Source organism: Polyodon spathula, chromosome 5 (assembly GCF_017654505.1).
Source record: "Polyodon spathula isolate WHYD16114869_AA chromosome 5, ASM1765450v1, whole genome shotgun sequence".
NCBI lineage: Eukaryota > Metazoa > Chordata > Actinopteri > Acipenseriformes > Polyodontidae > Polyodon > Polyodon spathula.
In genome coordinates, this window is record NC_054538.1 from 33,804,991 (window position 1) to 33,831,591 (window position 26,601).

Consider the following 26,601-nt stretch of genomic DNA (forward strand, 5'->3'; position numbering starts at 1 on the left):
TTAAAAAATCATGAAGTTGTAATTTCAGACCACAGATTTGTTTATACATATCATTTGTGTACTTCCTTGCAAGTGATTTGTCCAGTTCCTGAATTTGGAATTCTAATTTTCCCACTATAGCTATGATCTTGCCTCTAATGTAGGCTTTAAAGGTCTCCCTGAAGGTATCCAATGTATCTGTGGAGCCAATATTGATTTAAAAAAAGACTAAAGGTCCTGTGCTTTATTAAATGATTCTTCTTGAAATCGCATGGTATTCAATGTCCACCTGTTTTTCCAAGCTATGTCTAAATCAAGAGTAACACACGGGTCTACTTGGTAATGATATGTCAGGACAATAGCTCACATTTTACAACAGTGTTAATCGTATCATTAGCTACTAAGAAACAGTCAATCCTGGAATGAGATTTATGGTGGTGAGAATAAAAGGTGCATTCTCTTTCTCGAGGATTAACTATATGCTAAATGTCTATCAGGGCAATGACTTTTGCCTATATGTGGATCGCTGCTCTGTCTCTAGGGATTGGGTTTAGATTTAGATCTTATTATGTCAAGCATACTGTCCTGAACCTGATTAAAATCATTTGCCAGTATTGTCTATCCATCTGGGATATTTCCATTAATCTTATTCACATTATGAAAAAAGTATGTCTTCATTGTTTGGTGTATATAATTACACAAATTACATTTTTTGCCATTTTTGCCATTTTTTCACCTGCACAACCCAGTCCCTTTTAATTTGAGTACTTAATTCGCCACTAAATTAGTTTCTTGCAAGAAAGCAATATCCATCTGTTTTTGTTTTCAGGTAAGATAAAAAAATAAAAAAAACATACAGCAAGATGTACAAAAAGCAAGACAGTACAAAAATTACAAATAAAACACAGTACAAAAACTACAAATAAAAGGTGCTACACAGGATGAGCGCTAGCTTTACAAATGCGGTGTTCTGCTACAGGAACCAGCTACACTACGTAACCCTCGCTATACATTGCCTGGGATCACTATTCCCTGAACTAACCTAATGAGCTGGTATTCATATGGCGACTCCTGTTGCTTCATAAGGCCTTTGCTGGGCATTGCCTTCACAAGCACCGCTTGCAGTTGCAGGGTTACCTAGCTGTCATTCTTGCAGAGCGGACTCTCTCCTCCCTCCTCGCCGGCCTCCTCGCATCCGCCACCTGTCCGCTCCAGCTCATCCAGAACTCCACTGCTCATCTGGTGTTATCTCTGCCTGGCCTCTCCCATGCTACCCCACTGCTCCACTCACTCTAATGGGTCCCTATCACTGCTCGCATCCAGTTCAAGACTCATGTACTTGCCTACCGATGCCTTGACCAGACTGCACCCAGTTTCCTCCCTGTTACGTTATCAGTCGCAGTCAGCAGGATTTGGTTTGGGTGAATTGTGCATTTTGGGACATGCAGCATGCCAAGAGAAGAGCCACAGGGTCTTGGTGCCCCAGTGATGATGATGCCATTTTTATGGGGGCACCATAGGTCCCTAGGTTTACAGGGACAGGACTAGAGGTGAAATCGTATGGAATGGAAAGCTCAATTTTCTACATGTTACATATGTAAAAAGAGCAAAAAATATTATTGGGGGCTTTAGGAGGTGATCCTAAGAGGGATATTCTTATTTTAGATAGAGACAAAAGAGATACTTCAGAGAAAATTCTAGAGGTCTTGGGAGATCTGGATGGGCATAAAACACCTTTGGCTGTAACACATTCTAGTTCTTTTGGCTGTAAGCAGGAGCCATGTGAGAAAAATAGAGCTTACATTCTCCGTTTGTGAGAGTTGTTTTCCAGGCTGCAGTGGCTGGACCCCCGGAGCTTTGATCAAGCAGACCTGTTACTGAGAGATCAGTTAATTTTAGGACTCCAAGAGAGTGCTGTGCGACAGGAACTAAAAAGACAGGTGCACTGGAATGAGAGACTCTCTTTCGATGACGTGACGCGTGAGGCGATTTTACTAGAAGAGGAGACTCTAAATAAAGGATTGCAAGTTCCAGTTTGTCAGGTAACTGGGGAGGGGAACAGCATAAACAGCGTGAGGGCGAATACTAGGACTGGAAATGAGATTTGAAGCAAGAGCTGTTATGTGAAGTTCAAGGGCGAGTTGCAGAAATGTCTAAAATGCTGCTTAATGAATTTCGTACAGGAATCAGAGGCCTGTTGGCCCCGGTCCCAGCAGTTGTCCCCAGTGAGAGGATCCACCCACTGCAAGAGACTCAATGGGACCCAAAGTCGACCTATTTGCCACCAGTGTGGGGTAAGTGGACATGCTGCTCACTACTGCCGTCAAGTAACTCTGGATAGGCAGGTTTTAAAACTAGATTCTCCGGTTATTGTGGGTCAAGTGGCCGGCCTTCCAGAACAAGACCCCCGAGAACTACTTGAATAAGCTATGATAGGGACATGTCCTTTTAATTTAAGTTTGGGTTGAGGGGACACAAATGAAATGATTATTAGATAGGGCTGCCAGATGACCTTATTCTGTGAAAGTTTTTTCAACGGACCTGGGAAGTTATATTACAGGAGAAATAAATGTGTAAATAAATGTATAATTTGTAAATATTATGTGTAAATATTATATGAAAAAGTGTGTGTTAGATGTGTTAGTTAAGATTCCAGCCCTGATTGTTTTGGGTGTGTTTGTGGTGATGGGTGGCAGGGATAGGGTTAATTCCTATCTCTGCCAAATACATATGCAGAATGTGGCCAGGTGTTGATTGAATTATTAATTGTCAAGCAACCCTGGCCACGTGGTATTTAATAGAGGCATGAGATCTACTGTTGGAGGAACTGCCTGGGAGAGGGGAGGCCACATGGAAGGTCTGATTGTTGATTGTGTTTCTTTGCTTTCATAAGTCAGTGAAGGTATTGCTCAGCCTGACTCCTATGTTTGATTTCTATTTTTGTATAAACCTTTTGTGGCCCTGTGCCTATTTGTTTTGTGTTTTTTGTTTTATTTGTGTTTAATAAACATGCACCCCAGCACTTAAAACCTGCAGTTACTATCTCTGAGTCTCTATCCACCCAGCCATCCTGCCACAAGTTGCTATTGTGAAGGGTGGCTTTTTAGGTGATGGTCAGGCTATTTTGGGGATGAATGTGGTTACAGCTGCTAGGAAGAAGTATTTCAATCTGGGCATTCTGATTCTCTGTTTTTGGCCTCCCAGAGGGACCAAATGATGCGTGACATGTGATGGTAAGCTTTTGTGGTCTATATATATAGTTATCAAATGTATAAACAATAAAATCAGCGTTTTATATACATAACAGAAATATTCAAGTTTTTATGTACAAGTATGTACAAAATTACGGACACAATATCCCGGGTGATTAGAAAGTAAATATGCTCAACTAGCCACTGAAGCGGAGCGGCGAGGATGGAGAGTCCGGGTTTATCCAGTGGAGGTGGGTTGTTGAGGATTTGTGGCACACTCTACAAACCGGTTTCTCAGAGACATCGAATTCAGTGACCAAGAATTGCGTCGCACATCGAATAACCTATCTGAAGCAGCAGAGAGGAGCAGCAGCTGGCTGTGGTTGAGACAGAAGGATTCTGGTTGGGCATCTCAAGTACAATAGAAAGAAAGAAAAGGGGATGTATGGGTAAGTAAGCTGGGCTGAGCTGAGTGGGGGACGGAGGGGGGGTGATGCTGGGATGCCAGAATCACCGTCGAGCCCTCTTGAGGTGTTATTGGCTAGTCGACGAAACACGATGGAAGGTGCCCACTTGAAGACCCCAGAGATGTACCCTACTTAGCTCAGTCCAGATGGCTGTCATGCTGATGCATTGTGGAGACAGCACTGTGGTTGATCCCCAGAGCCAGCACCGTAGCTGTTGTGCTTGCTGATGCTCTAGGGAGGCAAAATAAGCTGGTCCCTGGAGCCAGCATTACACAGCCATCAACACCAGGCAGAAGGATATGTACATGATCAGATGGAAAGAAACGCAAATGGATGCAGATGCAGATGGATCACATTAGTTTAATGTAAAGCTACGTCTTAGTTGGTGCTTATCTTGGCGAAAGCCGAGTTCAAATCAGCATGATGTTTTAACATCTACTCTCATGTAGTGGAAACCATATGAGATATGGTGCATTGATGTGGAAAACTTACTTTCCAATCACCCTGTATAAAAGGAATAAAAAAAATGGTAAAACATACATATGTAATTATGAACAAAACAACACCTTATAACAGCAACAGTTATATTGTGAAATATTGTCACATATTTTTTGTAGGGTTAGCAATTCACTCTGTGCCAATCATTGAAGTGATCGAAGGCAGCAGAACCCCATGATTGCTATCCTACTGGATTTGTTTTCATAGCAGGCCCTGCACCTTTTTTGTGGTCTCCACTAACCTTGTGTGGGAGGGATTGTAACAAAGCAATCAGAGCACTACTTGGCACAGGCATTGCAAGTGATCTTCTTGCCTTAGAAAGTTGCTTCACAGCCTCATATTCAGTGCTGTAGTTTGTAAGTACTGTAAAACCATAAATATTTTGCAATCCTTTTATTATGCGTTTTTTTTTTTTTTTGTATGTATGAAAAAAAACATTTTTGGCACAAAATTTAATTCTACTAACAATATAAAAATTTTATATTGCTTCAGGTCACCAACATTTATGGAGAAAAATAGATTTTGTGGGTGTGATTTGCCAAATATTTTGGTTGCAAATATTTATGGCTTTACAGTATTTTGTCACAGCACTCTAAAAGATACTCAAAGTACTGTCGCTGCTTTCATAATCTTCCGAACATAGCTCAAACTCCATCGCTCCCGTTCTCAGAATCAATGTATTTTTGCAATCAAATATCAATATAAAAGTAAACAAGCAAAACTGCAACAATAATAAAATGAAATACTATGTATATACTTTAGATCATTGATTGTTGGCTGGGGTATCTACACCTCATCTCAGTGTCTTCACAGATAGCTAGGGATTTTTTTTCATGGAAAGCAATTGTATAATAAAGTCACATGATGATTTTGATCACTTCACAACTTCAAAACACATATCACATTACTAACACTGCCTTAGGGCATGTATACAAAGAGATCAGAATGATAAAAAAACAAAACATAGAATAGACGGCAAACCTTGATGTACTCAGGAACGACATAGTACTGCAAGCGCTTTTTCATTTGACGTACATGCGTATATACTGGACTGAAGTAGTTAAGGTGTTGTAGACTCATGTTATACAGCCATTTGGCTACCCTGAAAATTTCTCTCTGACCAAGGTGCTAATTTTGAGTTAGTTTTCATTAACACTAGAACGATTGCGTTTTATAGGCATACCTAGAACAACCATGACCAGTCAATTTGACCGGCATATTAAAAACAACATCAATATTATAATGAAAGGACAAACAATTGAATATAAGTCGTAGTTTTATTCAGGAACATCATATAAAGCATCTACACAACCGGAACATTGTAAATAAATGGACATTTGCACAGAAATGTGTTTATATACAGACATATTACATAACACGCATCCTCAGAAAACAATAAAAAAATTAAATAAACAAATATTTGAAAATAAATTTGTGTATATATAGGGAAGGTGGGCAGAGTATCTTCCAGGCTTAGTACATGCCTACAACAATATGATGCATGCATCTACAGGGTACGTCGCCTTTTATCTAATGTTTGATCGGCATCTCATCTCCCAGGAGAGATGGCACTGGGGACATCTGCCAATTACATGGGAAGTAATACAACAGTGGGTATAAGAGCATTACAAACACTTGGCTTGGGCCTATGAACAAGCTGGTGGGTGTAGAAAGAAAGAGAAAGCCAGGTATGATAAGACTACTAAGGATGCTCCCCTATCTGTGTGGAACTTCAAACATAGAGCAAAAGGCAAGAGAGCAAGAATAACCGTGACAGAGGTCGGCCACCAAAAGGTGTGTTGCAGGGCTGGCGTAGGTCATCAAGCACAGAAGCTTTTAGGAAATTGTTTTAATTTTGTATGTGTTGTTCCCTCCATTTTTTCTACTTTTTAGTGCACTGCTGTTCCACACATTGTGTAAAACATTTTTTTAAACGTGGTGTTTGTCCTCTTGTATGCTAAGGGACCCATTGGTGTCACTGCCCAGCCAAGAGATTATAGACAGTACTGAGCCCCTAAGCTTGTTAAACCTAGAGTGGAGCAGCACGATTACAGCAGGTTCTTAATCGGTTCCGGCATGTATCACCCATGTTACAATTAAATTGGTTTTGTGCCATGCATAGAATTGTTATAGTGTAATAATAGTTTTGCATAGTGGGTTAACATCCAATGTAGGTCAAAATGTGCCATCTGAATTATCCGTAGTCTTGTATTTGTGTCAGCTTTTGTTGCCTAATTGCATACTTGGAAGTTTTGAATCTGATTCCAAAATACTAGCATATCTTGTGTGCATGTGTAAATTTGTCATTTTTCTATTGAGCTGAAACAATAAATACCTGCAAGTGAATGAAAAGGTAGATTAGATCATTGATTAATACTCCAGAACATGTCCGTCACTCAAAAGTAAGGTTTTCATCAGATTATTTTAGACCCATAAGATTAATCGCTAAGTGAAAAATTCATTAATCCTATTGGGATGGTTGTTTAAAGCATTCCTAATTAGACCAGATATAGCTGTTCATTTCTATACCAGGCAATACTGATGAAGAGGCGATGGACACCAGCTAAAACAGTAATGCTGGATTTGCACTACTTACATACCCTTGAATTGAATTGGGAGCGTTTTACATTTGTGAATCTCAAACAAAATGTGTAAAAAGTCCTGAGTGAATCGAGTATAAAAATGAAATTACTTGTACTTTAACCTATGATATATTATGAAGGTTATATGTTCTAACACAAGAAATCGAGTGAAAGAAAGAAAAATCAAAATGTAAAACTTGTGACATGCCCAGTAAATGTTTTCACTTTAGGTCCTTACCCACCTGATATTTTAAAAATTACTGCAGGTAAAGTGTATTGAATGAATTACAGTATATCTGACATTTGTTGTATGTGTGCTTCAGTAATAACAGTGTTTGAGATTTTTACTATGTGTTCTTTAAAAGGTGGGATACATATAACAAAAGATAAGCAATACAAATATGTAATTGCAATGCATGGGTTTTGTATGATAATGATGTTTAATTTTCATAGAGTACTAGGTAAACATTGTGGGCGTTTGAATACAGGGAATGTTTGAGCTGTCTAGTTACACAGTGCAGTTTTCTATTTATTTGGGGTTTACTTTAGCCCAAGAACTTATTGTCTGCAAGTTGATTGTATGTGCTTATGCTTTCTATTTGTATAACCTAGGCTTCAGAATTTATTTATTTATTTATTTATTTTAAATTTAGAGTGACCAACTACTATTTTTATTAATCAAACCCCCCCCCCCCCCCCAAATTTGGAATGTCAAATTATGTTTTTTCACCTCACCACAGTGAGTCCCCACACAGCACATACGTTCTGAGGGAATGTGAGCATTCTCCGATCTCACAAGCCTAAAACCAGAATGGCTTTTACATCAAGCAATCCATAGCAGAGGTGGGCGGGCTACTGTTCCTGGAGAACAGAGCTCAGCCCTGCTTTTTATCCACTCTGATTGTGCTCTCTGTCTGGCGAGTAGGGTTCATTGTTGCGCGATGAGGAGAATGAGTCCCTGCCATTTTCCCGTCCCCCCACCCTGGGAGTGTCGGAGCCAATGTGACACCCCCTTTGGAGTTCCCCAGCAAAGTTCGGCCTCTTTGCACAGCCCAGACACAAACTGACGCTGACCAAGCTGTGTGACTCATCCTGCGCTCCCAGAGGCAGCACTTTAACTGGATGAGCCACCTGGGGACCTCTAGGCTTCATTATTCTAACCAGATACTTCATCCATAACTATAAAACACTCCACAGTGGTACACTTTAAAAAAATGAGAAACTGTAAGTTCAATGACAACCTCCCTTAATGTCTTTAGTGTTGAAGTTAGTTTTGGTTCACATCCATCGTTAAAAAAAATTTATTCAAGTGGGAGATCACAGGAATAGCAATCAAAAATTGAAATGTATATGAATTCACAGCCATTCAAGTTAAGGAATAGGCACAGTGATGTCTTTTTTGGCAGTTGCTGTTTTTGTACTCGGCTAGTCATCTTTTTTTGATGATTTTAATACCCGCGTCACTATACTGTACGCAAATTTAGGACGCAGGCTATTTTTGAGAAGCAAAAAATTGTTTAAAAAAAAGTGTGTCTTAAATTCGAAGGAATAATGTATAAAAAAAAATAAAGCAAGCAAAACAAAAAATCACACTTCTTGCCTACCTGTTACTAGAGACAGGGTGAATCCTGTCCAAACACGGAGATGAATTTTACCTCCATTTGAACTTGTGAACTGCAGTCCAAGTAACTTTTGTCACCTGCTGTTCAATATGTGCACATACCTTTTTTTTTTTTGCAAGACTGTCCCCTAAAGCAGTGGGATTAAAGCTTTAGTGCTGCCGTGTCAAGAGTGTGGCATGTTCATCTGTGTTAAAGCAGATCCATCTGTTAGCAAAGCCAGTTTACTCTTTGCCACTCGCTTCAACTTCTCAATTACAGGTGCAACAATAAAGGCTTTCAAATATGTTTTCTTATTACGTATTAGTGTGAGTAACTTTTGTCTCCCTTTAACAGTGATGACACTCTTTAGTTCTTTGCATATTTTGTTTTTTAATTCATTAACACAGAAAGCAAACTGCCCAGAAATTGTGCTCCCTAAATGATCTTACAGCAAATCTATATTTTTAGCCATGACACACACTTGTTTCGGAGATAATAATAAAGCAGCCAATTAACTTTATTTGTCGAGTAGTCTTTAGTCTGATTGCTAAACTGATGATTTTTTTTACAAATATACATACAGTGCACAAGTGTCATTGATTTGCAAAGTGCAATGCCTTTACAACCTACAGTACACTGTGTTTATGAAAAGTAGTAGTGTTTCAGCAGCCTTTGCATAGCAAACAAGTACCCAGAAGCAATTTAGGTCTGATTTACTCTGAGTAAATATTCCCATGTTAAAATAGACTTAATTACTGCTGTTGTCATGCCACTACAAATATCCCTTATCTCCAAACCTTCATCTGACGAATCCCTGTTTACACAGAGTGCAGGAATTTCCCTTTAAGTGTCCTATTGTAACCTTTTAATGTTGGAGAACTGAAAAGTACACATCAGTGTTATAGACATGCATTATCTAGAGCTATGACGAAAAGTTTTGCATCGCCTAGAATTTTGGTATTGAGACATAAGAAAATTAAAAACTATATGAACATAATTTAGATATTTTGTTTAACATCATGTAATCAAAGAAACTACAAAATGATATTGCAATTATTAAACCATTGATATTGATATTGCATTGATAAGCCATAATAGCAGTACAGTATTTCATGATAGATTTCAGAAGGTCTTTTTTTTTTTTTTATTGTCAGTTTTTCGTTAAGTATATGGAAAACTAGAAAACGGTATGTACCAGTAATTCAGTATGGTAACATAACATTATTCAGCAGGTTTCACTCAACTTTATGAAGCAAAATGTGTTCATTCTATAGGGTCATGCAAAACTTTTGGCCATAGCTGTATATCTAAAATTCTTTCATTTTGATACAAAAGCTGCATATCCACAGCAGTCACAACAACATTTCAAGTCAAAACTGCAAAGCCTAACTACAAGACCTCAACATTTTTTGACACAGAGCAAAAAACATGTTATGTAAAGTTCCAGTTATTCATATAAACCTTTTTGATTCTGTAGTGTAGGTCTAATCTTTACCACCCAAAATGTAATAGGTAAACTACAATACAGATCTTCAATACAAATGCCTGATGATTTGTGACTTAAGTTCTGGTACTGGCCTGCTTTTATGATTTCATTAACAAGGGAATTGTGGTTTGTCAAATTATTGGGTGTTGTTAGTAAAGTTCTTATGAACGTCTTATATCTAAAAATTAGGAACTTGGAAGTAGTCAAGGTAATCCAATATCTCTGATGAAAAGAGAGTGTGTAGTGTTAATTCTGTCTGGTCAACAGTGAACTAATTCTGAAATGGCAAACCTTATCACTAGGGGAAAAACTGATTTTGTTTTTCAACTTGCATTGCTTTTTGCTTGTGGGGTTTACTTACATTTTTTAAACAAGGCAAATATTGTTGGTGCCCTATTGGAAAACCTTAACAGAGGAAGTATTTCTATCAATTGAAACACCTGAATGGGGTGCACCACACTTGGAGAAAGCTTGTTTAGCTTCATGGCTCCTACTCTTTGGAACTCTCTCCCAGCTTTGGTGTGTGATGCTCCCACCGTCACTCGCTTTAAATCAGCTCTCAACACCTACTTGTTCTCTTTTGCTTTTCATGCTCTTTAAGCCTGGTATCTGTTATTAGCTGCTGTGTTGCTGCTACTATTTCACTTATTATGTTACTATCATGTATTCTGCACTTTCCACTGTATTTAGTGTACTATTTCCTGTATTATGCTACTATCATGTATTATACACTTTCCAATGTATTTAATGTGCTATTTCACGTATGATGCACCTTCCACTGTATTTAATGTACTATTTCATGTATTATGCACTTTATTCTGTATTTAATGTACCATTTCATGTATTTTGCTATTATCATGTATTATGCACTGTCCACTGTATTTAATGTATAAGGCATACATTATGGTTTGTTTTGTATTTATTTAACTCTATATCATGTATTAAGCATTTCTCTGTATTTAAAGTATTTTCTTGTTGTTACTGCACCTTGTACAGCGCTTTGTGATGGTGGTCCACTATGAAAGGCGCTATATAAAATAAAGATTGATTAGTTTTGGTGCTCAGACAGGTACAGGAAGAGGGTGCATTGGAGCTGATAATGGCGAGGTCCCAAGGCTTAGTAGAGAACAAGTTACTAAAATACAGGGCTTACCTTTCATTTTCATGGAGGATCATATTTCCAGCTGTCTCCAAGTCTGTTGGCCAATTAACCTAGGCAAGGTTACAGGCAGCCACTGGTTATTTTACTAACAGCAGATGCACTGCTTATTTTATATTGTTATCTTTTTTTGTTTTAGCACAGGTTAACACAGACTTAGGGTTCAAGGCGAAATACATTATTATCTGAGGGCTGCTGTGAGAGTGAAACACATTAAGTGTAGGGCAAGCCCATTTGAATATTTTCTCCACAGCAATAATTGTTTTTATTTTGATATTTGATATCAGACATCTATAGCGTCATGGTAGTGCGTAGTGTTATCAATAACGTATGACAATATTATCGCTGAAACATATTTTTAGCTAATATTGACACATTTACCAATATGCTTTAAGATTATGGCAGGGTGTGACAGGACTGGAAGGAGTCCCTGTCGTAATTTGCCCTCCCGACCACCAGCAGCGCTGTGTAGGGTTGACCGTGATTGGATCAGGAGGCTGAACTCTGACCATGCAGGAAGTTCCGGGTCAGGCAGCCATCTTGGCCCAAGGTAGAACCATGCGGCCGTCGGGTCCCATTATTGCAATCAGCTGTGCTGTTCTCATTGATTGGCTGACGTGGGGCAGCGTGCTGATTGCAGTTTTGCCATTTGCCATTTGCTCCCTGGGCTGAACTGAAAACACATGCTGTGCTTGTTGTGTTGCTTTCATTCACTGCTGTTATTCACAGAAGCTTGAAAACCTTGGACACTGTTGGATTACCGGAATGAGGAACCGAGGACTGGCCATTAATCTGTGAAAGGGAGCTAAGAAGCGGTGAGAGGAAACCCACCGCAGTACCACAACGAAACCCAGTGCTTCCTTTGTTGTTATTTATTTTGTAACCGTGACATTTTTGTTTACTCTTTTTATTTCAAACCTGAGTTTACCATTGCTGGTATTCCAGGTGGTTTTCTTGTTTATTTTTTGCAATACTAGACTGTTCTATTTTTATTGTTTTTGTAAAATAAAACCCTGCCCTGATACCATTGATGGTACAGGGCTCTAAGGACTAATCTCCATTTCCGGCTCCTGTGTGCTGTCATTTCTGGTCCTTCCCAAAAGCTCCACCCACTACCCTCCCACACAGGGTCAAAAAATATATTGTAATAATATTCTGAAATGTGTATTTGTAGAAGTATATGTCCTATATTATTTTATATAGTCTGAGAAGTTAGTAGTTAAGTTGATAGTGTCCCAGAATCCATTCTTAGACATGTAATTTTTAGAGGAAGACATAAGGACCGAGATTTCCTAGAGAAAGGAGTCCAAGGTTATTTTATTTAATTGAAACACCATCCTATGTTTTGTAGCTTTTGATGCCTTACTTCTATACCAGAAATCTCTATTATATTTGGAATAAAAGTCCCAGCGCTGAATGTTACTGTGTAGTCTCCCGTAAGATTAGAGGAATCACGATGGACAAACAGTCTTTCTAATTTTAAATCCCGGGAAAACCAATTTCCAAAATATACTGAAAAATGAAGCTGTCTATTAAGATTAAAAAAAAAAATCTGATCATTTGATTGGTATAAACCAAACAAAACGAAGATGATTTGTACTTAAGCCGCACATACAGTTTTAGATATATTTTGAGCTCTTACTATTGTAAAGAAGCGTGGCATGATTATTCTTGTGTAGGGTGTCACTGTGGTCTTATCATTCTTGGACGTGGATTAGTTAAGATAATGAAGCCTATTAAACTATGCATGGTCATCTGTTATGAGCTATTCTAAATGTTGTGGGTGTTAGGAATGGTGACAGACATGATACTAAAACCAGATTATCTTGCAGAAACACTTGTACTAACATATTTAATCTGGCATTTTATATCCCAGTTGAGCGTGTGTCTATATATATATATATATATATATATATATATATATATATATATATATATATATATATATATATATATATATATATATAATCTATCTCTCTTTTTTTTGCTTTTATTTGAATCGCGATCTCAGAGATTTGGCTGTTTGTGATAACATCAGGTTAAATGGCCCTGTTTGTGTTTTGTGATCAAAGAAATTGTGGTATCAAAGCCCACTGAGCACGTAGCCCCCTATGCATTGCAGGGATGGAAATAAGACTCCTATTACATAGCAGTTCAAGCCATTCCAGGTTTTGCTATGAGTTTAATTAGCCACAGTATATAGGTAATAAGCTCGGGTGTGTCTTATTAAACCAGGAATGGACAGAGTATAGGTAATTAGCTCAGGTGTGTCTTATTAAACCAGGAATGGACAGAGTATAGGTAATAAGCTCAGGTGTGTCTTATTAAACCAGGAATGGATCAATCTGCTATGCAATTGGAGTCTTATTTCCATCCCTGCATGGCCACGGATTTGAGGGCTGTCACTCTAGCACTATGACATCTTATCTACATGAAGACAGGCTTTTGCTTCCTGACAAATGTGTTTTCTTATTTTGTGGGTTCTGTACATACCTTTTTCTTTATTTGCCCATTGAGGATGTATATATCTAGCCACAGGGCTATACAGTAGTGGAGTTGACAATCCATCTGTCATTCCTCTTATTGTGATGAAACCGATTTCCTTTAAGATAATGGATTCAGGGAGGCCTTAATTTGCCACAAAGGTCCTGTATTCACTGGTCTGTGTCGAGAGAAACACATGTGGGAAACTTTGACAGTGCAATTGGAGTGTTAAGTTACTTGGGAATGTTGTTTGCAAAGCTGTTGATTTGTTCTCCTCCAGGCGAGAAAATTGCTGTAATCCCCACCTTGAAAGTGACAAAGATCTGTTAATTTTGTTTTATGGTCAAATATATGGCCACTGGATGCAACAAACTCCTCTACCAGATTTCCCCAGCAGTGATATATGTCTATTGGTGTTTGAAAAATTCCAAGTTTCCCAGTATAAACCCAGTATGTCATTTAGTTAGTCAGTACTTGGATTCAGTTCAAATTTCTCATAAACACAAGGTAAAGTTGTTTCCCGCAAAACCTTTTAAGTGGCCTGGTCAAGACACTGCTTAGGTTATCAGTTAGTGATAACGCTATAGCCCTGATTCGTCATAACATGTTTGAAAATGACTCATAAAAAGGAAAGGGTAATCCAATGCCACCATGGATGCACCTCCACAAAACATTCAAGTTAAATAACTTGTTTCCTTTTGCCACTGGTTCAGATAAATATATACGTGAAAAGATGACTAATACATTTTTTGTTATTTTTTGTTGGTGTACTGTAACTATCACCATACATATGCTGGAAGTAGAACTTGACGGTTTTGAAACTTGGAGAGGTTGTTCTTTATTTTATAAGAAATAATTGAAAGTTTTTTGTTTTTATGTTTCGTTCTTACTGTATGGATTTTATTGTGCTCTCAGCCTAGGTACAAAACATAAAGTATCATTGTCAGGTGTTGAACTAGTGTCCATATTAGACAAAATGTATTCATTGAGGAACAAGTCATGGATTTTGGAAGCCAGGAAAAACTAGGCATAACTTTTTAGTAGCCCAGATTTATAAAAACAGGTAACCCGTGTGAAAATAATATGAATGCTGTACTTTGAATAGTAGTGTTGGCATATTTGTGTCCCTAACACCAAACCCCTCATCTGTGGTGTTCGACTGCAATGATAAAGTTGATGGCCTGACAAACTAACCTTCAGCTGGCATTACAACAGTGGATGATTTTTACCCCTTTTTTTTAACCCACCAAAAAAAAAGCTTTTTGACTGTTCTATTCCATTACTATCAGACGGGTGAGGCTTTAAAAGTATGATACTATTTTTTATTTTATTTATTTTTGTTTATAGAAGTGAAGTTGCTACTGTTGACACTGCTCGTAATACAGTTTCTACTAAGAACTACAAAGATAAGAAACTGTTCCGCTATGGTAACTTACTTGGTTTCACATTCCTCTGAAGGTTGTGTTGACATTTACTTAATTTAAATGGGTCTCTTGCAATAAATCTACAATTCCAGAAGGAGTCACTCAGGAATTACATAATGGCTTAAAATAGGGGCTTTCATGTTGGCCGCCTACATTTGATTCCATCTTAAAAACAAAGGCTAAATAGAGAGGGTCTGGTGTAATAGGTGTATGAGAGTATAGTTTATATTTACTGACTAATAGTATACATTTGTGATGTCATGTGAATATATGCACATTTACTCTTTATGAGAACTAAATTAGCTACAGTAACCCTGATGCAAAGGCTTGGCCTGTTTTTTTTTGTTATTGTCTTTCTTTTCTATTACAATTACTAGATTATATTGAAACAAACAATAGCTGTTTTTTTTTAATGTCCACTTACACCAGAAGAAACTTTTTAGGTCTTAAATTAGCGTTTGTATATAACAGTAAATCTAACAAATAATAACAACCCTTCAAATCCATTATCGGAATTACCTTGATTAACGCAGGCAAATAATAATTTACTGCATGAGCTTGGAAATATGTTACCTAGCTGGACTAGTTATGTGGATATACTGTTGGGCATAGGCAATGTACACCTTGGATCCCCTATGTAAATTCAGTTCCTGCCTGTACTTGAAACTAGGGTGTATAAAACTAGGGTGTAAAAAACTTTGAAGGGAAGAATAAAATAATCTGCAAAACCTAATTTACACTTTGTTTTTGTAGTTGATATATTATGGCAGGTCATTTACAGTTATTGTGAATTTAAAAAGTGCTTTCATTCTTTATGGGGAAAAAAAAGGAACAAAGTAAAGATTTGCCCTTTTGCTTTTATTTCAAAGTCTTGCTGTTCTGACGATGAAGAGCACCGATTCTTGGCAACTCAAACCAAGTGCCACCTAAAAAGAAGTGAGATGTTGCAGAGAGTGGAAGCGCTCGTCAGAGGGAAAATACTTTTCCTCTGATATACTTTTGCTGTCTGCACTGCAGTGCTGGCAGCCACCCAGCTCCGTTATCAGCAGAAACTGCAGTATGAGTCTCCATTCAAAATTGAGTTGATAGCCCTTGGCTGATAGTTTGCTTTCTGACAAAAACTCAGCGCCGGTAGTTAATTATATGATGCGCTTAGTAGGTGCTGCCTTTCTCGCTCACTGCTTCTCCAATCCGATCACATTCACATGTGGACTTTGACAGAGGGAGCATCTTACTAGTTGTCATCCTTTTGAATGCCTGAGAAAATAGGAGGGGAAACGGTTAATAGACTTCTGCAGCACGGCAGAGCAACTGCCACAGAGGGATATCCTTTTTAAAGTAGCGTCTTGAATTAACATCCCCAACAAATGAAGGCTCCTTTTACTGGAGTGGAAATTGCCTACACGGTAAGTGTAATTTATTTGTTAACATCCCTACCTTGCCATAGTTTGTAGATGAGGAATTAAACTATATACACCTTACAAGTCCTGGAAGAAAACACAGTAACACGGATTAGTGTCAGTTTACTTTTTACAGACGAGTGTTTTAATTACCCGATAGATAGATAATGTTAAAGAGTAATGTGTAAACCCTCACATTTAGCTTGCTCAATTACAGAGAAAATATGTAGCCCTTGGTTGTATGCTTCTGGCAGTCTAAATTTCTATTTGAAGCACACCACCCTCCCGGTGTCTGTTACTTGTTAGACGTTATGTTATCTGTTTGTTTCTATATAATACATGTTGGTTTTTAAGAACCTTAAAAAAAACAAAAAAAAAACATATTTTTTATAAAGATTCTTAATGTGCCGTGGTAAAACAAAAGTTAACTACAGTATATGAATTGCTGCTGTGCTTGCAGTTTAAGATGGTGTGCGTTCCACAGTTCTTGCCAAGTAAGTTACGGTAATAATAATTTAAAAAAACATACTGTTTTACAATTGATGTGATTATAATTTGCGGTGTAATAGATTGATATCATGGTTTGACACGTTTCTGCTGTTGGGTATTTGCTTTTTGTTTCTGTATGCTTTAGGTGCGTAGTTTCTGGCACCCTTAGAAACTGCAGTTGAAATTCAAGTGGTTTATTTCTATAGTAACTGGAGCAGGTTTTTGTTTTTCCGGTATTATTGCAGACCTGGCAGAATTCAGAAGAGATGAACATTGTTTGCAAATAAGTGTTTTTTATACTAAATCCCTGTAGGTTTCAAGAGTCGTAAACAAGGAAAAGCTTTCCTTGTAAACAGACGCCTTGTCTAAATTTGTATTAGGTTAATGAGTAAAACTTACATTGTACGATAAAATCTGGTGCAGTTGAGTGGTTCATTCCAGTTAGTCACCTGGCATTAAGCAAATGCAGCTATGACTTAAATTGTATCAGCTGCCTTTAAGCTTGTGACAACTCAACACTGACGTTGCTGTTTGTTCAGGCTTCAGTGTTGTCAATTGGACCTTTAGTATACCACCTTGAAATACACTCTAGGAATTTGTCAGTTTACACCTTCTTTCATTCAATTCATTGCTGGTTATAATCTTGCTGGAATTTTGAGAAAGAGCAACGCTCTTCCTGTCCGTAAACAAAAAGCTAAATGTGCTGTTTTTCTCTGTATCGTGTGGCCGCCAAGTGGTTAGAAGAGAAATAACATGCATCTGCAAAAGCTGCATCTAGGAATCTGTTGTAAAACTGAAAAAAAAGTGTCTTTATAAAGTTAGAACATCAGTAAGGAGGCAGCATGTTCCTGTGTTGTTGTCCTGTTACTGAACCTGTTTGAAGTAATTTCTAATGACTTTATGATCTTCATTTAACACATGACTGCCACGTTAGGTTTTCAAGCTCATTTTATTTAACTAGGGCATCTTTCGAACAGCTAGGAGTAACCAGAGGAGCTGCATTATGAGTTTCCCCATTGCTGAACAGTCTCTGCTGTTGGCAGGAACCGCCATGATGAATATATGAAGTTGTGGGTTTCCATTCGCCCAGGACGCAGCTGCCTTTACTATAGCTGTTTAACCTGACAGCCATCAATTGAAATCCGAAGACCTGCAGCGTTCACTATAAACTGGGATCCGTGGGATGACTGAGCGTAGAGGAATGGACAACCTACAGCAGAATAAAGGCCTTTTAGAATATAATAAGAATTCATTCAGTGAGTGGGTCGTTTGTCTTCTATCTGTATTTGATGGGTGATTTTAAGATGTATTGCCTTGTAAGGTTACAATTAGTTACACAATTTGTACCAGTCTGTTTTATATGGGGGAGATACCAGAAAGGTCAAAGTGGGATTAATGGATATTGGAAGCAACAACTCTAAAAAAAAATTAACTCTTTAACGCTATTCTAATCTTTTTTTTTTTTTTTTGAGCTTGTTTCATTATTGTACTACAAGTGTTTCCTTGCAGTTCTTCTCATTGAGAACTACAGAAATGATGAACCTTAAAATGAACCAGCTTATTACTTTTCTTATTTTGTGTTGATTAGAATATATACTGATTAGAATATATACTGATGCACAAAAGAAACGCAACACTTAGGTCTGATGGATTTACTCAAATATTTTAAACATAGATAGCAAACAAAATCACAGAACATGTGAACAAAAATACAGATAAAAAAGTTTTCAATATGAAACGTGACACACTGTCAAAATGAAAACATTACAAAGTTGGTATCGGATATGACCTCCCTGAGCATTAACACAATCCTGGCATCGTTGACGCATAGACCTGATCAGCCTCCTGATAGACTGCTGTGGGATGTTCTGCCACTCTTCCTGTGCAGCTGTAGCCAGCTGGTGAAGGTTGGCTGGTCATGGTTTCCCCACTGGTTGGAACATCGCAACAGTCAGCATAATGCTCACCACGACGTCTCCACATACGTTGTCTTCTATCAGGTCTGTCAAGGGCAAAACAGCAGTCATTGGTGAATAAAACACTCCAACACTCTCTGGCTCCACCTCAGATGTTTTCTGGCCCACAGAAGACGGCAATTTGGCCTCCGAACATGCAAATCATTTTCATGCAGACGGCGAGCTACTGCCATTCTGCTGATGCGCAGGTTATTTCTTCCTGGAATTTCTTGTGATATAGCCACTACAGTCTGAAAACAATTACACAGATGGATCAGTCAGATGTGACAGTCCTGGGCTGGTGTGGTGACCCTCTGCCTTCCAGGATGTGGCCTGTCCCTCACAGAGTCAGTTTCCTGGTTTCTCTGGACTAGTCTTCTGATTGTTGAAGCAGAACATTACATTCTCCAGGCAACTTTTCTCACAGACAGACCGACCGGCCGCCTTCAATCAGGCCGATAGCAACCAGGCGATCTTCATTACTCAAGCAGGGCATGGACGTATCTTTCGCTGTTCATGTGTTAATTAAAATCATGTAATTTTGAATGGCTATTTATACAGATTCTTAATGAACTCAATTTGCAAATTTTAACTCAACTCAAATAGCAAACACTGAGCACCTGGCACGACTTGAGCTCAGTATTCTGTTATCCCAAGGAACAATACTACCCAAACAATCAACAAGCATATCTGCTCACTATTTAAAATATAAATAACATTATGTGTGTGTGTGTCAAATGAGCTATTGATGTAAAACTTAGACACAGAACACTAATGTAAAGCAAATTGGCTTCAATCATTCAAACTCAAGAGCTAATAATTAAAACTGTAATGGATGCTTGATTGGCCCAATAAAAGAGGTAATCAATCTCAAAGTGGGCCTTACCTGTATTAATTGGTCATTTAAATGCAGATTAAAAGAAGTCATTCCCCAAGGGGGTTCCTATTGGTTGCCCCCCACATGTGCCCCATCTGGGAATGCTGAAGATAATCAAGCTGACCTGAGGTGATTGGTCTTCACACCACTGCAGTTTTTTTAAGCCAGCATGTTAGAATAATAAGCAGGTTCTGAGGTGAGGACATACGCTGGAATACTTTTCTTCCTCTGTGCCCCTTTTCAAATGGTTTCAATGGAATGTCTGTATTTTTAAACTCTCTTGAGGAGAACAATGGCATTGTGTGTGTGCCGGCCACAAATCTGTTTGCTCTTCCTCCTCGCTACAAGAAGAAATAGTACCTAGTTTGTTTATGCTCATACTTTAAGTCTTTTTTTTTCCTCCAGTTTCTGGGCTCAGCTGTGGGGCCTCTGCAATACTATCCTCTTCCTGTTGCCACAGCAACAACAGCACTGTGGCCCTGGTCATCTTGGCAACTCCTCCTTTGTTTAAGGCCCATTGTGTACTGTCCAAACTCAGTACTCAGGGCTTTGTTGTTATTATGCAGTGGCATATGGAGCTGGATGATTAAAAATGCACAGGGAAAGGGGCTTAAAAGACATGTGTTTTTTAAACTAACCTCATTTATTAAATCTTGGCCTAAATTAGTTTTTTGAAATGGGAAATAAAATAATAACTTCATAAAACAATACATTTTAAAGACATCAGTAAGATATTTTAACTCTTAAAAATTATGGACAGTTACATCCAAAGTTAGTTTTAGTTTGTCATGTTAAGTAGCTTGAAAAAATCTTGAAGTTTATTGAAACAAAATTCTTAATCCTGACCTTTTACAATTGTTGTTTTGCTTTTGTTTGTATTTTAAAAGATACATATAGTGGGAACCTTGTGTTTAATATTTATTACAGGCAGATGAATATAAAGTAAAAAAAAAAAAAAAAATTAAAAAAGGAAAATTTTAAATGTAATTTAATATTTGTAAAAATAAAAACAAACCACATTTTTGCTTTTTCTAGTAAAGTGGTGGCAGCTGGGGTTTCCCCGAGAGATTTGGGTCTTAGAAGTGAGCGACTAATAGCTGTGAGAACAGGGTCCAACTCACTGAAGTGGTACCAAGACAGTAGCCTCCAAGACTATGCCGGGCCGCAGAGCTCAGTAGTGAATGTGTAGCATTGTCTTTGAATGAAACGTCTTTAATAGCTATAAGTATGTCTGGACAGACTGAGAGAAACTTATTTTAAAACTGTAGTTTCTTATTAACTAGGCTGGGAAAGAGGGTGGGGCAAAAGGAAAGTGAAGGGAGCTGGGGGAGGAGGTTTGGTTATGGTGGTACACCCCTGGAGAAACTTTTTCTGCTTTATGCCCTTCCTATTGTAGAGCACAAGAGGAAAAGAAAGTGAGTGCAGGCTTTACCAGCTTGTGTGTGTGTGTGTGTGTGTGTGTGTGTGTGTGTGTGTGTGTGTGTGTGTGTGTGTGTGTGTGGTGGACACTGAACAGCTAGGTCTGTGAACAGGAAATACTGGACAGAATGTAAGGAAGTACAAGTGGCAGAAGGCAGAAGCAGTCTGAATTAGATTTGCACTTGGGTCCTTTCAGTGGTTTGATGTATAGACGTTCTGGGCTGCTTATTTATTTAAGGGACCATGCCAACTGGTAAGCAAATGCATATTTATTATTTATTTTAATTATTTATGAAGCTGCAACTTTTTTTTTTTTTTTTTTACTTGTACAGTTTAGATAAAAAAACTCTGCATTATTCTGCTTTTCTCTATATAATAATACAGCCTTTTATAGCTTTCATTTCTGGTGTTCATTTTTTTTTTTTTTTTTTAAGTTGGTCACCATTTCGAGCATCACGTAGTAACTTGAAAAATCTTTTTTTAAGTATCAAAAGATCATTTTACAACTACTACACTTTTATCGGGTGGGGATAGTCAAAAGTGACAAATAAGAGACAGTTTTACTGTTTAACGGGACGGGGAACCAGATGACGGACTCGTTAAAAAAAAAATCCCACTTACGTAATTTATGTGTGTTTAAAATAATCATTGGGGGTCCCCGGGTATTAATGTCAAATCACGACTGCTAGTGGTTTTTTTTTTTTTTTTTTTTTTTTGGCGGGGGTTTGGGGGGGGGGGGGGGGGGGTTAGTGTTGTTACAGCTGCTGAAGACAGAGTCACAGCTGTGAACTTTGTGACATGCCAAAAAAAAAAAAACACCTTTTTTTTTTTTTTTTTTTTTTTTTTACTGTATTTTGGATTAGGAGACGGCTTTTTACTGTAGCACACGAATTTAAATAAGCGGGCAATGCGACTGAAACTCATAAACATTAAAGTAACTATTTAGGGAATGGCTTTGGTTTCTGTGCACTGCTTTGGGAAGTGTAATCTAATCACTGTGGAAAGAAGCTGCACAGCAGGAAGGAGGCTGTATCTGTTAGAACCTGTTTTAACAAACACAAACGTGTTCTTTGTTGACCAAGATCCTTCTTTCCTTCTCATGAACTGAGCATGAGACATTATGCCTGCCTGCTTAAACCCTAACTCCCCCAACCACAGTGTATATATATATAACTGTAGATACCTACCTACTGTAGTATACATAATGTCTGAAACACTGAAATGATTTGCTTTGTACTCCTAAATGTTTCTATCCATCTCATAGTTCCTTCCAATTCCATCAGTATTTTAGACTAATGACTTTGTACAGCTGAAGACCTTCCATGTTTTTTTTTTTTTTTTTTTTTTTTTTTTTTTTTTTTTACCAGAAATGTCGGAAGATCTAACACTGTGTTTTCATAATGGAGCCAATAGGCAATATTGCTAACACAAGACATCAGAATATATATATTTTTACAGATTACCACTCTGTATGCAGACAATAATTGTTTAAATATGTTTTAAAAAACACACTATTTTCAAAGCCAATTCTAACAAGATAGCAAGATAAATCACTTTTTTTTTTCTTTTGCTTACCAAACTAAATCTGTGGTGTTGGTAATGCAGCCAAACTGTGTTGAGTCAGTGCATTGAAAGCGGTACAGAGGGAATCCTGTTATCGTCAAGGTCACTGGAAAAGGCATTGGTACACCATCTGAAAAAAAAGCAGGGTTCTTGCTTGGCAGTGATTTTAAAAACTGATTTTAAAGCCTAGTTTGTTATGGTGACTACTTTCTGTAACAATCTAAGCTGCAAGCAGAGTTCACAGAATTGCTTTTTCTTATGGTAACATCTGTTAAGCAGCTAGAATTTATTGCGTTTCCAGTGAGTTTAAGTTGAATGTTTGGCAGGGTATCAGAACTAACAGCTAATGGGCAAGATTATACAATGTAATGATTTTACCCAGTAAAAACTGAATCCGAAATCTTGCCACTTCCAACTTTTTTATTTTACACGCTGTATGGAATGTTAAAAAAAAAAAAAGAAACAATTAAGGGAAACCCATTAAATACAAATACAAGAGAAACATCCACACACTCTTGCCAAAATGATGTCCAAGGAAACCTCTGTGGGGTATTTTGTAATGTGGAGCTCTCAGGAGTCATAAGTGTAGATCCAGTGCTTTCAAAAGTGATGATTTTAGGTGCTATGGAGATGATATCAAATACTATAACTATTCATCAAAATGATTGGTGTGAGTTATAGTCATTTAATTGTCTTTCCTTTAAAAGGATAAGGGTTGAAATATTTGCTTTTCCTTGACCGTCATAGTGACCTAGTATCTAATAAACCATAGAATGGTCCTAGAGGTCATAAGAGGTGAGCCTGTTTATAGTCCCTGCAGCGAGGCTCAAGTCTTGGCACAGCAGAATCACAGCAAAGGCATACACACGAGTCTGACGCTCTCAGGTCTTGTAAATCTTTAAACCTACATAGTTTCTTATTTTAATATCCCAGTACAATGCCATGAGGTGTCAGTTCTGATTGCCTTTATTGTGATTCATGGGGATTTACATCTAACCATTGACCAATACAACCAATACAAATGTGAATACTGTTTTATGCTTGGTGGAAACAATTCTAACAATGTTGCCCTTAACTTCTTTTAGCGTGCATGTATTTGTAGTTAGTTACATACTCCACGTCATTTCTGCCTTCCATTTCCTGTAGTGCCTTTTAAAACATCAAGCTAAGTAGACTGCCAACCATGTCTGCTTTTTGATAAAAGGGGGGTTATATTTCTGTGCAATCAGCTTTAAATGTTCCAGTGCACAGCATTGTTAATCAATGTGGATATACCTATACCTTTTTACACAGAGAACTTTGTACGTAGAGAATTGTGGGTGTCTGGAACCAACTCCCCAGAAATGTTGTTGAAGCTGACACCCTGGGATCCTTCAAGAAGCGTATTGATGAGATTCTGGGATCAATAAGCTACTAACAACCTAGCGAGCAAGATGGGCCAAATGGCCTCCTCTCGTTTGTAAACTGTCTTATGTTCTTATATGTGAAAAGCTTAATTGGTTTTAAACGTATTGACTCTAAGTGAGTTCTCTCAAGCAGAATGCATTTATGTTTGTGTGAAACTGGTTGGACTCTCTCAGTATAATTTTATGACGCAGTAACAATACATTCACTATTGATGTTTGCATGGCGCATAACCTTTGCACCATCAAAACCAAATACAGCCTCAAATCAAAGGCACAAGTACTAGTAAAGCCTTTAATTTAATCAATGAATGTCTTTTAGGAAAAACTGTTTGCAATTATCTTTATGAGAACAAATGTTGCAGGGGGGTTGAACACTGAGGCTTTTGATGCTGCCCCTCACCTGCACAGTAACGTTCATTCACGTGTTTATACTTAACAAACTGCTGTGTGTGTAGTATTAGTATTAGTAGCAGTAGTAGTTATTGCACTGCAGGGAGTTATTAATACTATTACATAGAACTGTGTCACCCCCATGGTCTCCAGTGAAACTTGAGCTGGGTTATTTTTTAAATCCATACCTACTTAATGCCTTCCAGTCTGTATTTGCTGCCATGCTAACACTTTGTATTGCTGCCTTAAATTGTCTGCCATACTTTGAGATTCCTCAGAGTCCTTGTTAGGCTAATTTCTAAGTATACATTAATAAACCTACAGTGTCAAACTAACATAATAAGCAAGCACCTTTATTTCAGGGACGGGAATTGAGTGTTTTACTATAATTTAGCTAAATCCTTAGTTAATGTCTCCATTTAACTATCACACCATAATGAGCATTTGCCACTGCATGTATGTAGAAAATGCAGTATACTTACACTATTATTAAAGCAATGGTGACATTTTAAAGATTTTTTTTTTCAGAGGTCCACATTTACAAGCTTGCAAATACAATAGTGAATAAAGAAAAAAAAAGTCTTATGTGAGTTTTAAACTCACAAAAAAGGGTTGTGTGGCTCATGTTGATTGAATAGCCTTTAAGAGTGGGGATGGCTGGAATGTCAGGAACACAAGAAGCTTGTCAACTGCTTTGTTTCCTAATAGCAGTAGAGAATAGACGTATCCAAGTATATGTTCAATAGAGATGCTGAAGCTGGTGTTGGCACTACAAAAGACATGCTGCCTCTTTTTAATACTATGTTGTAAAGTCTTTTAATACCATAATATATTCTGCTGTATTTTTTTAGATGAAGACCTACCTAGATTTTGTGGCTTGTCTTCACCTATACTTTGCAAAACATGAAACAATAGCCCTTTTTTTTGTATATCAACAGTATTACGTGTGAGGAAGGAAATAAATCAAGTTGCAGTGATTTTAAAATCTCAATCTTTGATCTAATATAAATCCAGTAAATAAATAAATTAAATAAATTAAATAACCTGAAATGTCTTGTGTAAAATTTACACAAAAGATAATAACAAGAACTAAAGCTATTTTGTATTATTGATAAGATGATATCTGTACAGTATTTCACATTGTGTTAAAGAGCCTGATGGGTATTATTTAATTAACTTGCATACAGCTGGTTTAAATAAAAAGTAAAATAAAAAAATACACAAAAATGAAATCACTGAGTGTTTACAGATTACAAGGTGGCCTGACTAACCTATTTTAAGTTCTTAGTGTTAACACTCTAAATGTCAATCTTAATTGGTTAACCTAAAGTTCTGTAAACAGGTATTGCAATATCCTGAAAACTTTAAAGCGTAAATTGTGGACGATATTTAGGATTTTATTTTTTTCCACCATAGCGTGGTATTCGAAAGTGCTCCAATGTAGCCGAGATAAGCAAGGGCAGTGCTGTGAAAGTGTGGATTGCATTTGTTTGATGTCCTGCGACCTTGTGCGAAAAAGAATAACGGTTGCAGGGTATTGCTCAGTGAAGTGTGTACGTTAAATTTACCCACAGAGGAGGCTACTATTGTCCCTGGTTGAATTGAATGATGTCATGTTTTAGTTTGAGAGTCTCTCAACAGCAGTACTCAAGATGGGTCTCTCTCTCTCTCTCTCTCTCTCCACACTACACAGGGAGTGAGAGGATTGGAGCAGTGAAAAAGTTGCAAATCAGGTTTCTGGACCATTGTGTTTAAGGGTTTTAATAGATAAAAGCTGACTCATGCAGTATTTTTTTGAAAAGAGCAGTGTTGACTGCTGATGCATCTCAGATTTAAATACAAGCTGTCCACTTTAAAATCGTGGAATGGATTTGTACACTTTTGGTCTGGCAGATAGGATTTAGGTTGTAAAATCAGTTTACTTTTATTTAAGCCACTGAAATACAACATGACGTGGCTTTTGTGTAGTTCTAGGCTTGTCCCTTGGGCTACTACAGCACTACTGCTGTGTTTAGTTTTTGGAAATAACTGTAAACTAGGAAGTTTTGGACTGACTTTTTATAAGATCTTAACAGTAAGTATGGACTGCCAGGGGCAATTTTTGGAGTGATGACAGGTTCAATCAGATTGCAAAGCAAGTCTTGGCCTATTCTTAAAGTAAAATGTCAGTGACCGTGTACTAGAAATGCTGCTAATTCATTGCCTGCATTGCTCACTTACCAAACTGTACA

The 26,601-nt window shown here is 37.7% G+C and overlaps 1 protein-coding gene across 2 annotated transcripts in view; it reads left to right on the top strand.

Moving 5' to 3' along the window:
• Positions 1 to 15,724: 15,724 nt before the first annotated feature.
• LOC121315875 (pleckstrin homology domain-containing family G member 1-like) overlaps positions 15,725 to 26,601 on the top strand; it is a 53,427-nt gene continuing 42,550 nt past the window's right edge. The window contains exon 1 of one of the 2 annotated variants that reach the window (XM_041250430.1): positions 15,725 to 16,277. Coding sequence is in view for 1 of the 2 variants with exons in the window: in XM_041250429.1 (XP_041106363.1) it covers positions 21,255 to 21,264 (10 nt within the window). In the remaining variant the exon portion in view is untranslated. Of the gene's footprint in view, positions 16,278 to 21,101; positions 21,265 to 26,601 lie in introns of those variants that run through there. The other variant, XM_041250429.1, reaches the window with a different exon arrangement.